At 28.5% G+C, this 15,152-nt stretch overlaps 1 protein-coding gene across 1 annotated transcript; it reads right to left on the bottom strand.

Moving 5' to 3' along the window:
• Positions 1 to 465: 465 nt before the first annotated feature.
• Positions 466 to 13,116, bottom strand: LOC107452563 (formylglycine-generating enzyme). Its single transcript, XM_016069054.5, has 8 exons — positions 12,570 to 13,116; positions 11,588 to 11,662; positions 11,414 to 11,496; positions 10,460 to 10,582; positions 7,335 to 7,449; positions 3,190 to 3,303; positions 2,069 to 2,128; positions 466 to 1,970 (listed from the first exon to the last, which is right to left on the bottom strand). Exons 1-8 carry the CDS (start codon positions 13,005 to 13,007, stop codon positions 1,854 to 1,856), a joined length of 1,125 nt encoding a protein of 374 aa, XP_015924540.1. The 5' UTR covers positions 13,008 to 13,116; the 3' UTR covers positions 466 to 1,853.
• Between the last annotated feature and the right edge of the window lie 2,036 nt (positions 13,117 to 15,152).

The raw sequence follows: 15,152 nt of genomic DNA, 5'->3' as shown, positions 1-15,152 counted from the left end.
ATTTTATCTTAAGAAATTGGACACACCTCTTATTAGTCAATTTCTCAGTAAAAAATATAAATTTGGATACAAATCCTTGTTTTTTTGCTGCAATAATGTATCAAAAAAGCAATGGTAAAAGATTTATGGTTATTTTCTATTCATCATAGAATTTTTTTTATTTTAATAATTGTAATGCATTTTGTGATCGTTTACGTGAAGACTTTACTAAAACTTAATAACAATAGTAATCTGCAATAAAAGCTTACTATTAGCATTAAGTTTCATTTAAGATTTTAAATGTAATTTAACTAACAATAGTTATGAATTTATTCACGAAAAGAGTGACACAGCCTATGAATAAAATAAATTACCAATATTTTACATTTTATTATTCTCACATATATTTTGTAAATTTTTTAGGTTGATAATACAATGTTAAGGTGTTAGCCTTGTAATAACTTTAAGAAAAAAAAAGACAGAGGCTAAAAAATTTATTGTTTTATTGACAAAAATAAATACTTAAAACATAACATGTTCTTGATTATAAAATTTTTATATAATATTTACTAGCAATCGTGAATTACAAAAGTACTAAAATATATCTGGAATGAGAAGTAAAAAGTTTCGCTCTATATCAATACAGTGTGATTTAAAAAACAATTTCCTAGATCCATTGTAAAATTTGTTATAAAAGTCAAGCTTCATTGTCTTTCTTTATACAAAAATGGATTCTATTTACTAAATTAATGCTTCATGAATTTACAGATTTATACATGAACTTACTCAGATTTACTTGTAAGTTAAAGATGTTTAAATAAATCTTATTTTTTTAATTTTGTTTTGTATAAAACTTTTTTTGTACTGGACTTCTAGAAAAATAAAATCTTATATATTTCTTCCATGTAATAAAACAAGATTTGCAAGTGTAAATTATAAAACTAATATTTTTATATTTGTAAAAAAATTTAAACATCACCGGCATGGGTTCCCAAGAAAATGCCCTGCTTACCTCACTCTTGAGACAGCTCCATATGTCAGTCTTTGTCATTCAGTGGTAGAATTAAAATAATTGTCCCTTATGTTAAGCCAACAAGTCTTATGCTTTTTTTTTCATATAAACAGAAAATCCTTTTAAAAAAATGGAATTTAAAATGCAAGCGATAAAAAACACATTGTTGTAGTTACTCAGCTAACAATATGATACAATAATTTTGCCACTTTCATACTGTTGGAACACTTCATTATAAATTTAATATTTCAAGTTTTAAAACTTAAAAATATATGAACTTTATTTAATTTAATCTTAAAATCGTCACAAAAGGAGTAAAACATTTAATGAATGTGAAAAACTACCTTGCATTACAGTGCATATTTTATATTTTTAGGGTAGTTGTAAACAATGAGAGATACTTACAATCTGATCTTAGTTACCTCTTGGTTGCTTTTAAACCTAATAAAAGTAACTGATTTATTACTCAGCCAATAATATTGGCTGTTTAAGCCTAAGGTTATCTCATCCTTAATCAAAGTTGATGAAATGTGACTAGACATATTTTCTCCAAAACTTGAAGGACTTTTTCAAGATGAGATTTTTACATCAAATTGTTAGAACTTTTTTTTAAATAAAAACCTAACAGATTTCTGGAATTTCTTATAAATAACACAATAAAGGTAAACATATTGCCTACATGGAAATAGCCTTTTTGGTAAAAAAGAAATGCTCTCCTGAAAAACTTGAAAATGTGACTTATATTGATTGAAGTTCAACAATGAAATGAAATATAAAAACCGATATTCCACACAATTTGATTTTGTTGACACTTGTACAGAATTATGTGCAATTATAATAAAATTATCAACTTTAATGTTCTTTATGGATTGGTAGTTGTTTTTGGAGCAGAGGCAGCACATCTAAATCCCAAATTACCAGCAGTAGTGTCAGGCGTATTTTGACTTCGAGCAGCACATCTATATCTGTAGCAATAGGCCTTTAAACAGAATCGCAAAAGTTCCAGCATATTAGTTTCTTCTAAAATTACAATGAAATAAGGGAAGGGAAACACTTTTTACTAGAAATCATACTTACTTTATGACACATATATGATCCTCCTTTTTTTACTTTATCACTTCCTGATTCTGGACCCGTCTAAAATAATATATAATTATGTTATTGCAAATAAAAAACATCTAACCTATTTTATAAAACTAAGAAAAAGAAAAGCACTTTTTCTTCTTAGATCTGAAAGAATATTTATATTGTTATTATTTTTTACTGTATGCAAATTTAATCATAAAAACTTAATTGTTTTCACTATTCAATCTTATGCATACATTTGCAATTGAAGAAAGTTTAATGATTGCAAACAAATAGTTGAATTTTAAATGCAATTTAATGTAAAATTTAAATTTAGAAAAAATACAAAATTGGAATGGCAAAGGCAGAAAAAATTAAGAGTTAGGGAATTTATAATTTCTTTTTTATTATTATTATCTACTTTAAATTAGTAGATTAAAATATTTCCGTTTAAGAACATCAACGTATTTGTTTATTAAAACAAAATAATTATTTAGTACATCACTGATGCACTAAATCAAAATATTTTTCTTCTGCAAAATTAGCAAGCAACAACAATATATAACAACTAATTCATTTATAAATCATCATCAGAATGAGCAAAATTAAATTTTTTTTTCTTTTGATGAAATTAATTTTAAATGGGAGACGACATTGACATTATAAATCTTTAAATCCTAATTATAGAAAATATATATGGTTTATTATTAGGATTAATATAGATTTCTTTTGTCAATAACAAATCCGAAAAGGATAATGTGTACTTGTAACCAAAGTTATGTTCACAAAACAAGCCTATACGTTACTAAAAAAAACGTAAATAAAATTTTGATTAAATCATAAAATAGTGTAAAAAATAACTATATCCTACGTAGGTTGAAATTACTAGCAAGGAAAAAAATAATTTAGTTCAAGTGCTCTTTATATTCAATGCTCTCCATACCTTTGCTTTCATTGTGAAAAATGTTTTTTAAAAACAAAGTCATAAAATGCTTGTAAAGTTTATATATTTTATGGAGAGAAAAAATCCATCAATCAATTTAAACCATCAGATTTTTTTCAGAAATTTAATTTAATTAATTGGTTAAACAATCTTCATTAATAATCGTTAGTTTTTTCGATAGATTTCTTACAGGGTTGTGTTGAGGCTCAGGTGAATGATGCACTGTCCACCAATCATTAGTCCACTCCCATACATTGCCTACCATGTTCTTTAAACCATAACTTGAGCTGGGAAAAGAGGTAACCTGTTATAAAGAGAGAGAAATATATTTTACAGTGACATTAAAATGGAAATAATGCAAATATATAATTTAATTTTCCAGAAAAAATAATTGAGAACCATAAAGAAAAGAACTATAAGAAATGAATAAAAACTGGCATTTAGAAAGAAAAAGTTTGGTTAAATTGATAGAAAATCAGTTTAATTGAAGTAAAACATAATCCTACAATTTAAAAGTGATTAAATCTTTGGTCTTTGACAAAACAAAGCTACGCAACAACACTTAGAAGAATTTTCAAAATTTATAAATAAATAGGCTAAATAACTAAAATATACAAAAAAAAGGTGAACCATTTTAAATAGATGATTTAATTATGCTGCTAACGCAATTATAGATGTGATGAGGTTCTGATACAACTTATTACCATCGAAAATTTATTTATTCTTGTCAGAGAATGGAACTTTTAATTACTAAAAATAAAAGAGTTAAAGCAGTGTAAACATATACTACAACAAAAACATATTAGCAGCTTTATATTTAATTAAATCACCCATCAGGGCATGAGAAATTATTATTTCAAGCAATAAACCATTTGACTGTGTAATTTAGGGGTGCACAACCTGCGGCCCGCGGGCCAAATGCGGCCCTTCGACTACTAAAGTGCGGCCCGCGAGAGCTTCTAAACACAATAAAAAAATTTTAAAAAATGGCAATTTTTAAGTCATCACGTTTTGACACAATCAATTTTAACAGATTCTTTAGTAAATGTACGTTTAACGCACTTTCTTTAAGCCGATTTTATCGTAAAAATAAATGATTTTTTTAAACAGTTATTTCCGCTTTTCTACGTGATTTCGAAAATCCCGAATTTTTATTACGACGCGAGTTTCAGATCGCAAATTTAAATAATCACTTTTTGTGCACTTTATTTGTGACGATTTCATCTTAAATCTAAGTGATTTTTTATCTTTTTTTTGCAATTCTTTCTTTTTTTTCAACAGTTTTTTTCGGCAGTTATTGCTAAGCGTTCCCACGTATTATAAAAAATTCCAATTGTTCTATTACGACATACAAATTTTAAATCATGCATTTGAAACGCTTTATTCGTGCTGAGTGCAGCATAAATATATTTTTTATTTCTATGCTTTTCCACATTATTTTGACGATCCGGTTATTTAACTATGATGTTATTACGACACGTGATTGTTAATCGCGCAATTAAATGATACATTTTTGATACGGAATTTCGGTACAGTTTTATCTTAAATCCTAGTTATTTTTCTTCCGGTTTTATTTCCGCAACGAATATGATTTGGTCGAATGTGGTAATGAATTGTGATTTGATGAAAAATCAAATATTCGGTTAAAAAAAAAGAAGAAAAAATCGACTGAACGCCGTACACTTGGGGCCAAATAGCAAAATCTTTTACTGCTACTAAACACTGAAACTAAAATTTCAATGCTCAGAATAATATTTCCTGGAAAAACGTATTCATAAATTAACTCTAAAAAATAAGGCCAATAAAGAACGTTTTTGAAAATGTCGAAAAGCGAAACAGAGAACATAAAAATCAATCTTAATTTTTGAAAAAATTTTTAAAGCTGAACATCTCAGTTTTTCAATTACCAGAAAAAGCCAAGAAAAAAGAATTAAGAAAGAAATGCTACTAAAAATTACTGCGTTATAATGAAAACGTCTAAAAAAAGTTTTTTTTAATTTAAAGAAAATAAAAAGATAGAAAAAAAGCGTTCTTAATTTTTAAATGAAAATCTTATGCCGAAAATCTCAATTCAAATTTTTCTTATTGCCATAATTTTAGCAGAAAAAAAAATTGCTATAAAATAAATTTTATTAGTAACTTTATTTTTTAAAAAAATGCTGAGTCATAATAAAAATGCCTTAAAAAAGAAAAACAGAAAAAACAAATTTTTCTTAGTTCCTGAAACAAAACTTTAATACTGAAAATCAAACTTTTCTATGTTACTGGTTATTTATATTACAGTTCAGGGAAAGAGTGATAATAAACTCAATTCTCAAAGTATTGAAAAAATGACAAAATTGACTTGTCTGATTATAATTTTTTTTAAAAAAAAAGTAATATCCATAAAAATTCAAAAATTAAAAAAACTTTTAAAAATACATTTTCAAAAAATTTTCTGCCGAATATTTGACTGATCATTCAACCAACTGAATTTTTCACAGAAGGGCCAAATACTCGTTACATCTCTCCCTAAATTAAATGCAATGTTATTACAACTTAAAAAATTCATAAAATGTCGGAAAACGTGAATTTTTGAACTGCTCACTGTTTGTAGTTTAGATTTCAATTTTTTGTTGCTTAAGTGATCTTTTTCGATAAAAAAAAGGAAACTGCTAACGATATAAAAAAATCTAATAATTAATAAAATAAAATCATAAAGCACATTACAAAATAAGCACTGAATTTTATTTTGAACTATCACAGTTTTTTTTTATTTTAGGCTTTTGTTTAAAACCTATAAATTTTCCTCAATTAAAATATTTAATTTGAATTTATATTACTTAATTATGACTAAACTTTTTCCGACCTTCATTCTGTGGGCATTGCAGTTTTTTTTTTATTCATTAGAATTTAATTCTAAAATGAATTTTCGTATTGCACGATATGATAAAAAAAAAACATTTCTTTTCTTCAATGTTTATTTATTTTGATAAATCTATTGTTCATATGACAAAAATAGCAAGTTTTTTTTCTGTAAAAAAAAAAGTATAAGTTTTTTTATTTTTGAATGAATTCTAACAGTGGAACACTACTAAGTTATTGATATTACTAAGTTTATTGATAAAAAAAATGGAACGCTAATGTTTAAATCAGAAGTCGCCAAAGTGGTCTATATAGACCCCCAGGGGTCTATTTAACATAAGCGGGGGTCGATCTGAGCCAGGCGGTAGAATGGAGGTCGATTCGAACCGGAAGGGTCGATTGGTCGAAGGATTATCAGTGTTTTTTAGATATGTGACAATTAAAAATAAAAGAAGACTTGGAAATATATACAGGTAATCTTCAAAAATTGAGCGACGATTTTAAACTGCGTTTTGTTGATTTGGAAAACATTGACATCCCTGATTGGATTATTGTGCCATTTTCTGCTCAAATTGAAAACGTGGACATCAATCTGCAAGATGAGCTTGCTGAATTATTATGGGGATTTGAAGCAAAGACGCTTTTTAAAAATTTAGCAATAAGCAAATTTTGGACAAATATAAATATAATGCAAAAATATGTAAGACTTTACGAAATAGCTCAGCCATTTATGATAGCATTTCAAAGTTCCTATATGGTTGAAGCCGGTTTCAGTCACGTAAATTCAATCTTAACTAAGAACAGAAATAAATTAAATATGCAGTTTCGAGCGGATTTAAAATTAAAATTGACCAATTTTGAACCCGATATAACGAACCTAGCAATAAAAAATAAAAAAAAACAGGCACACCCATGTCATTGATTAAGAAGCAATAAATCCGTAGTTACTTTACTTATTATTTCTACTTATAATTACTTATTATTTCATAAATATTAAGGTATTTATATTTCAACATTAAAATATTTTTCATAAAACTATTGTTACACTATGTACTATTACTTTAATAAATATTCAAAATCATAAAATAACTGTACAAACACAGTATCTTATAGAGTTTTATCTTAATTAACAGAAAATTACTTTTATGGGGGTCGATGATCAAAAAGTTTGTCAACCCCTGGTTTAAATAAACATTATTACATTTGTCATTAACATGTCTAAATAGATCTGCGGCCCTTCGTTAGCAAGGCGGCTGTGCAAGTGGCCCTTCACTCAAAAAGGTTGTGCACCCCTAGTGTAATTGAATATTTAGACCATAATTGTCTGAAGCCATGGTTTTCGTCATACAATATTAATTATCAAAACTGTAAGACTTGTTAATATTGTTAACAAAAAATACATGAAGCTTTCAATCAATTTAAATATATAATGAAAAGTTCTAATCGCCGAATAGTTTTTTTTTTTATTATTAAAACAAAAGGAATACATACTGGTGCTGTACTGATAAAGCCATCTTCTTTTGTATTGTTATCTGGGAAAGTGCCTTGCCAGATATTCATGTAGTGGTCATCATGTGGCATAAGCTTATTACCCCATGGAAATAGCCTTAATAAATATGCATTAAAGATTAAGACACATAGAATCATCAACAACCATAATAGTAATAGTTTTAATTAAGAGGCATTTCTTTTGTAATTAGTAAGTTTTAACAAATAATGATAAACGCAGTTCAAAATCTCTTACGAAAAAAAATTTCAAATGCTGACTTTAATCCAAATTCTAAAATTTTTTTTACTATTTTGAAGCTTATTAATCTGTTGTTTATTTTTCTTTTAATGTTTCATCAAAATGGAAAAAATCAAGTTAACAAAAGAGTTGTAATAGCAAACCTAATAGAATACTGATAAAAAATTGGGTAAAGAAAATGATGAAAAAAATTTCAGTAAAATAATTGTATTAATGCAGTGGTTTAGCTTCAAAATGAACAGTTAATAAAATAATTGAGTTAGCAAAGTGTCATTAATGATACATATACCCCAAGATTAGTAAGTTGGGATAGCCCCATCACCTATGAAAATTTCTCGACATGCCTTTGTCTGTCACTAAATAAAACCAAATACTTTAGTTTTCTCATCAAATAACTTTTACCTATGTCCTACAATCGTTTCTAATACACTATTTCTCATAAGCAAACACAAATAGAAGTTAAATTCTTAGGTGTCAGTTTTTTTTTTCTTGCATTATCAGCAGTATAATTTTCAAAATTTCAACTTCATAATGACCTTGTAACAAATATATTTCAATATTTATTACAGTATACAACAGCAAGAACTTTATCATTACATTATTATATTACACTATTTTATAATGCTCATAATGTCTAAAATACACGAAGACCATTTAATTATCAATTTTAGAACTTTAAAGTTGATTTTATATGCAACTGTACGTAGTGAATGTAGTGAAAAGTCTCATCTACTATAAGAAAGATCATAGTTACTGATTTTACACCTTAGATATCAATCACAATCAAATCAGTTTTTGTTTATAAAGACCTTCAGTGGTGTATCTAGAATATGGTGACTGAGGCAACAGCCATGGACGCAAAATTAAAAAAGGGCACAAAATCATTAGTTAGATATTTAAAATTATTTCGAAAACTTTTTTTGAAGGGTACAACAAGGTGTAGACTTTCCTACTATTATTTTCTTTGTGAAGATTTTTTTTATTTTTAAAGAGAGATAATTTGCCCAACTGACACATTTTCAGACTATGTCGAAGAGTCAAAGATATTATTTTTTTCCCGCAGTTTTTTTCAAGGTCAATAAATTCACAAGGATCAGGGTAAAAGAGATAAGGATTTAGGGGTGAAAGAAAAACCTGGTTCTATGCTTAATAATTTGTCTTTTTTAGCTGATTCTATTAACTTTTCCTTGAAAAAATCTTCAAGCAATTTTTCCTGAATGACTTTTGCTCTTATTTATTTATTTTTTTGATAACTGAAATTGATGATGAGGAACTGAGTTACAGGAGGTCCAATCAAACCCTCGAAATAGATGAATGGGTCAAAACTCTCTCCAATTAATCTCAATAAATTAATTAAGGAACTATGAATAAAGGAATTAATATAAAAGCTTAAAATTTCTAATATAAATTGCATCAGAATTTTGAATTTAAAATAAAATATATGAATGACTGTACATTTTTACAGTTTGATAATTTACTTATTTATTCAACACAGATCAAAAAGCAACAGCCTTTTTCCTGGCATATACCAGTTGTGTAGTCATGACTCTTGATAATTTTAGAATCTTTGTCAAAAATGATATTAAAAAAATATTTTAAGTTAATACAGTAGGGAACCGATTATCCGGAACGATCGGGACCATCGCTATTCCGGATAACTGATTTTTCCGGATAACTGATTTTTCCGGCTTTCTGAATCACTACAAAAAGCCGTTTTTTTAATTGTTAAACCTAACTAAAAAAAAAAAAAATTTTGGAAATAAACTTAAAAAGAAGAAAAAACGATGAAGTAATACACTAATGATTATTTCCAAAATGATGGTAAGGTAAACATCTTTCAAAAAAGAAAGAAAAATCCTAAAATCTTATGAGGGAAATTTTTTTTTTTTTTAATGGCGGAAAATTTATTGAATTTCGTTCCGGTTTTTTGGTTTTCCGGTTTTCTGATTTCCGGAAAACGGGTTCTGTACTGTATATTAATGCCAGAGCCTGACTAAGGCAGGGCCACATCAAAGGGGGTGGCCAAATTGAATAGAAAGTTTATTTTATGTTTCCTTCTTTAATGAATTTTTCTCTAAACAAAATATCGGTACAGTGTAAAATTTGTCAGTTTTATGTTAGCTTCTTCATTAATCCATCATAAGAACACAAAAAATCTATATTTTGTAAATCTGTCACTTTCTAGGGCGTAATTCAGCTAAATCTGGTCAATCAAAAGCTTGTATTTTTACATATCGCAAAATGTGATGTGTTTACAAAAATATGGGCTTTTGATTGGGTTAATTGGGGCATTGTAATTGCGAACATTTTGCTGAATTCCATCCTAATTAGAGGATATGAATTTTTCGCAGCTAGATGACAACCAAAAACTGCAATTGGCATGATGGACATGGAATTGTCAATCAATAAAATGGGCGAACGATATTTTGTCACCCCCATTAAGTTCGATTCTTCATTGCTGAAGTAGTGTAGCAGAAGGCCCCCAAAGAAGTTTTTGCCCCGAGCCCCAATTAGTCTAAATCGGGCCCTGATTATTGTACATTGATAATTAAAATATATAAACTCAAATTACATTTTCATTTTGCTTGTTTTTTTTCCCTTCTTTTAAATATCAGAAAAAGCATGAAAACAAATATTGTATTTTTCAAAAGGAACCATTTAAGAACTGCCACAGGTGCAATTTTTTGTAGATGAATGGGTCAAATGGCAGATGAATGGGCTTCTGCAGATGAATGGGCTCTGAAGACCTTACAAATATTAAATATATTACAAAATTTTCAACCAACTATCAGTATTTGTACATTAATTGAAAATTAATATATATTTACAAATCAGGTGTCGTGTCACAAATAAATCAATTCAAAATTACCTGTTATGCAGTCCAGATCGACATGCATACTCCCATTCAGCCTCAGTTGGAAGTCGCATTCCTTTCCATTTACAGTAAGCAACAGCATCATTCCATGAAACATGTATGACAGGATGATCCAGTCTTAAATTAAAATATATATTCCAATCTTAAAGGAAAGTATATATTCACAATAACTAAATAAATTTAGTTATATGATTCCTGACCAAGTATAATTAAAATATTAATTATTTAAATGTAATCAAATAAAAAAGGACTTATTAAAATTTTTTTAAGGCAATTTAAGATTATTTATAAATAGACAAAACTTGTATAAAATACAATGAGGTATTAAAATAATAATCTTTGCAGATTCTGATATTGGAGTGCTTGTTAAGTAGTGGTGGCCTATGAAGAAGAGCAAAGTGTTTTGAAAGGCAAGACCTAAATAAAATTAGAATCTGATAATTTGTTTAAAAATGTATACAACTTCAATCCTAGAGTAAAATTTAATGTCATATTCATATCAAATTAGGAAAAAGAGATTTGAAAAGGCAAAATACAAGTACATCTTTAAGATAAAATTATCAAAAAATCTTATCTATTACACTTACTTATTTTATTTATTAAATATTATAATGACATTTTGTGTTTAAAATAAAAAGCAATATTCCTTTCGCAACTTCTCCTTTTTTTAAAAAATATTATAAACTAATAAGAAGTTTTTAAAATGTGGTCCAATAAATCTACTTTCTACAGTACAACCTTACTTTCATTGCAAGAGGGAAAAAATTTATAGCTGCAAGACGATTAGTGTATTTAAGGATGATTTCCCAACACAATGCAATTTTTTCTCTTTTCAAAAAAACTTAGTCTTTAAGTAATAAGTTTCTAAATTATGTTGTTTTGTTTGTTTGCTTTTTTTTTTTTTTTTTTTTTTTTATTAAATGAGTAAACAATTAAAAAGACAAATACCTGTCAGAAATATTAGAATCAACTCCTTCTGGATTCTTCCAACTTGCACCTTTTACAGGTAACCACCAAGGTGCAGCAGCAACCTACAAAAATTTTTTTACAAATGCATTACAATATATTAATATTTCAAGATGTAAGTTTAAAATACAATCATAATGAGAAAAAAAAACTTACTGCTTGGGTAATAGTAGACTTGACATTCTCACTTAATAAAGCTTCTAAAACAAAGGAATCACCAAACTTTTCAGCCTGCAAAATTAAAAATTAACAGTTATAAAAAAATTATAAATGGTCAAAAATTTAATTAAGAGAAAAAAAAGATAATTTCAACAAAAACAAAAAGGTAATAAATAAAAGTAGGGTCTGTAATTCTTATTTTATTGCGTAACTTTAGTTATTTTATGCATACTGATTATAAGAAAATTCCTTATTCATTTCAAATAGGATTTTTTTTTTTTTTTACATTTTTTAGATAAACAATAATTTAGCCAGTTAAATCAAAATTAAGTTGCGTGATACATTGTTATAATCATAGTAAACCTATAATAAATCCTTAAAACAAGTGAATAAGTTGAAATATTTTATGAACTGTATATTAAATATTTTGCAAACATTTAAAATTTTGACAAAGTAAACAAATTCTAACAGTAATTGATTTTTAGCATAAATTTTTAAATTCTGCCTACTTTGCTAACAATTTACATTTCTTTATATTATTATTATTATGAATAATTTTTGATATAAATAAACACATACATTTCTTAAACTTATACATAAAATACTCAGTTGGCAATAATTTTTTTTCTCACTCAAGTTTAAAATCCATTACGCGCCAAGGCGATTGCTGTTGGAGCGACAGATAACAATACGAAAATATACTAAGTTTCTGTGGAGACAATGAAACGTAAAACATATATACATTTAGCACGAGCAGCAGAGTAAAAAGATATTACAACTTTCAATTAAATAACGTTTGATTAAAAAAATTGTTTCAATATTAAAACAAAAGAATACTAAATTATTTGAAGAAGAAAAATAGTGCACTTAAATTAAATAGAAAAGGCCGTATAATATTATGACCAGCGATTTCCGAATTAAAAAGGCAATAGTTAAAGTAGAAGCAATTAAAAGGGAAAGAAATTTTTAAAAGACAAACTTCAGTAATGTGTCCTGTGTTTTTCACAAAGTCTTCAAATTTTCTATTGCTAACTTCAAGAACATCTAAATAAAAGTCTTCGATAATTATTTTACGAACTGGTCCTTCTCCGTCGGCAACAAAAACTGGTTTGTCAGTTCCCATCTGAAATTCGCCACCTTTAATAAACACGGCACTTTCAAAAGGTTCTTCATTGGCTTCATGAATATTTTGATTTGATTCCATGTACTTAGTCACGGAATCTTCATTGTCATGCAATTGTTTACCAGTACCTGATGAGCATTCAGAATTTGAATCCCTTAAATTTTCATCGCGCTTAAGTGCTCCACAACCACAATCTTTTTCAGAAGATTCAATTTCATCAGTTTCTAATGAAAATTGAATGCAAAGTCCACAAGTGTAAAAATAAATAATAAATGAAGTAACAGCGGTATTCATAATTAATCTCAACTTAGCGAAATTTGAAATGTAGCAGACAAAATTGAACTCTTGCAAAACAAAACTAGACCTAATCCATGGTCACAGCTACGGTCAATTAGTTGAGAAAATTACAAAGGATTGAATGAATATTAAAAAAAACAAGAACTTCTACTTTAACTAAATTATTTAAATAATTTAATGTCGAGAGTAAAAATTTCACGTGATATCGCCATTACAGCAATCAATTTTTAATTCAAGACATGTTTAAGCTCTTAAATTAATATTTATAACAGTGATAATTTGTGATGAATACAATAATATAGAAATTTATTATTGCGCAATAATTTAGAAATAAATTGCTCTTTTAGATCTAATGATAGCACCGTTTGAATGCGCCATCTGGAGAGAAGACTGGTTCAATGTCTTGACCCTCGCCTTTTCATATTTAACAGTCCCGGAGTGGACTGATCGTTAAGACATGGTTCCCAGCAGATCACAGAAGTCAAGCATCACTGGCTACGGTCAGTGTGCGGGTGGGTGACCACTTGGATCAGCCTGCGTAGGGACCGAGGTTGTGCGGTATTAGTCCTCGTTAAACTGTGCTACCGTTAAACTGTGCTTTTTGTAAACTTTTTTATGTTGCATTCAACAAAATTTTCAGCAAATAATGTAAGTTTTAATTCAAAATTTTACAAGTTAAAAGTAAAAAAATGCGTCAATAAAAACTTTTCAAAACACTTATATCACCACTAATATAAACCACAATTTTTCAAAAATACACTCATATATTAGACAAAAGAAGTAAACATAAAAGTTACATACCGATTTTAATTTTCTATGATACGGAAGGGTCGAAAATTCCATTTTCTTACATAAACTTTTTGCTTTATTCCTATCACTCATTTTTTAAACTTCACTATCACAAAAAAGTTATCGGTCTATTCTCTATTGTTGTTGTTGTTCATTTACATCGCACTAGAGCTGCACAATGGGCTATTGGCGACGGTCTGGGAAACATCCCTGAAGATGATCCGAAGACATGCCCACACAATTTTGATCCTCTGCGGAGGGGATGGCACCCCCGCTTCGGTAGCCCGACGACCTGCGCGAAGTCGAGCACTTTACGGTAGCACAGTTTAACGAGGATCAATACCGCACACCCTCGGTCCCTACGCAGACTGATCCAAGTGGTCACCCACCCGCACACTGACCACAGTCAGTGATGCTTGACTTCGGTGATTTGCTGGGAACCGTGTCTTAACGATCAGTCCACTGCGGGAGTCAGTGGTCTAGGAATTTAGGTATTTTGTATCAGGCTAGGTTTAAAAAATTTCAACACAAATATACTAAATTACAAAGAAGTGCAAGGGGCATAACATCTAATGTAAAAAATCATGAAACTAGTTTCAAAATTACTTTTACATTACAAAATTACTAAAATGACTTTGCCTACGAAATAACCTTTTCTACAAATTGTCGAAGAAAATAAACCTGTCAACGAAATGACCCTGTCGACGAAATGATCCTGTCGACGATATGACCAAGTCGACGAAATGACCTAGGCAATGAAATGGTCTGTCGATGAAGTGATCACTTCATCGACAGACTTCAACAATCGATTGTTGCTAAAATGAATGCTACCCGATAGTTACATAATAAATATACAGAGAAAATAACTTTTATTGCCCTATTTAATTTTAAAAAGAAAAATTCCATCGGAAAAGTCTTTTTAAAAATGAGGAAGAAGTACTTAAAAGAATGAAATTTATTTTCAGAAGTAAAAAACAGTTTTTTTACTATACATAACTATTGGTAGATAATTATTGCTTGACCATCTTTTCAAGTTTTAAAAACAATTTTATAATAATACATGAATAAATATTAACTATTGAATGCTTTTTAACAATTGATAATAATTTAAGGTACTGGAGGGTTTCAATCATCAAATCCGTCCCGCAGTGGACTGATTGTTAAGGCACGGTTCCCAACAGATCACCGAAGTCAGGCATCACTGGCTGCAGTCGGTGTGCGGGTGGGCGACCACATGGATCAGTCTGCGTAGGGACCGAGGATGTGCGGTATTGGTCCTCGTTAAACTGCTCTACCGTAAAGTGCTCGACTTCGCTTGCAGGTCGTCGAGCTACCAAAGCGGGGTGCCATCCC

Source organism: Parasteatoda tepidariorum, chromosome 2 (assembly GCF_982258835.1).
Source record: "Parasteatoda tepidariorum strain Cologne lab strain chromosome 2, Ptep-v5.0, whole genome shotgun sequence".
Lineage (NCBI taxonomy): Eukaryota > Metazoa > Arthropoda > Arachnida > Araneae > Theridiidae > Parasteatoda > Parasteatoda tepidariorum.
This window is presented reverse-complemented; position numbering and strand designations above follow the sequence as displayed.

Bases quoted from the DNA above. Each gene is read 5' to 3' on its own strand.
- LOC107452563 (XM_016069054.5), bottom strand. From the start codon at position 13,007: ATGAATACCGCTGTTACTTCATTTATTATTTATTTTTACACTTGTGGA. The intron at 11,497-11,587 runs GTAAGTTTTTTT...AAATTTTTGTAG, and splicing joins AGTCTACTATTACCCAAGCA to GTTGCTGCTGCACCTTGGTG. The intron at 10,583-11,413 runs GTATTTGTCTTT...TTTTAATTTAAG, and splicing joins GATTCTAATATTTCTGACAG to ACTGGATCATCCTGTCATAC.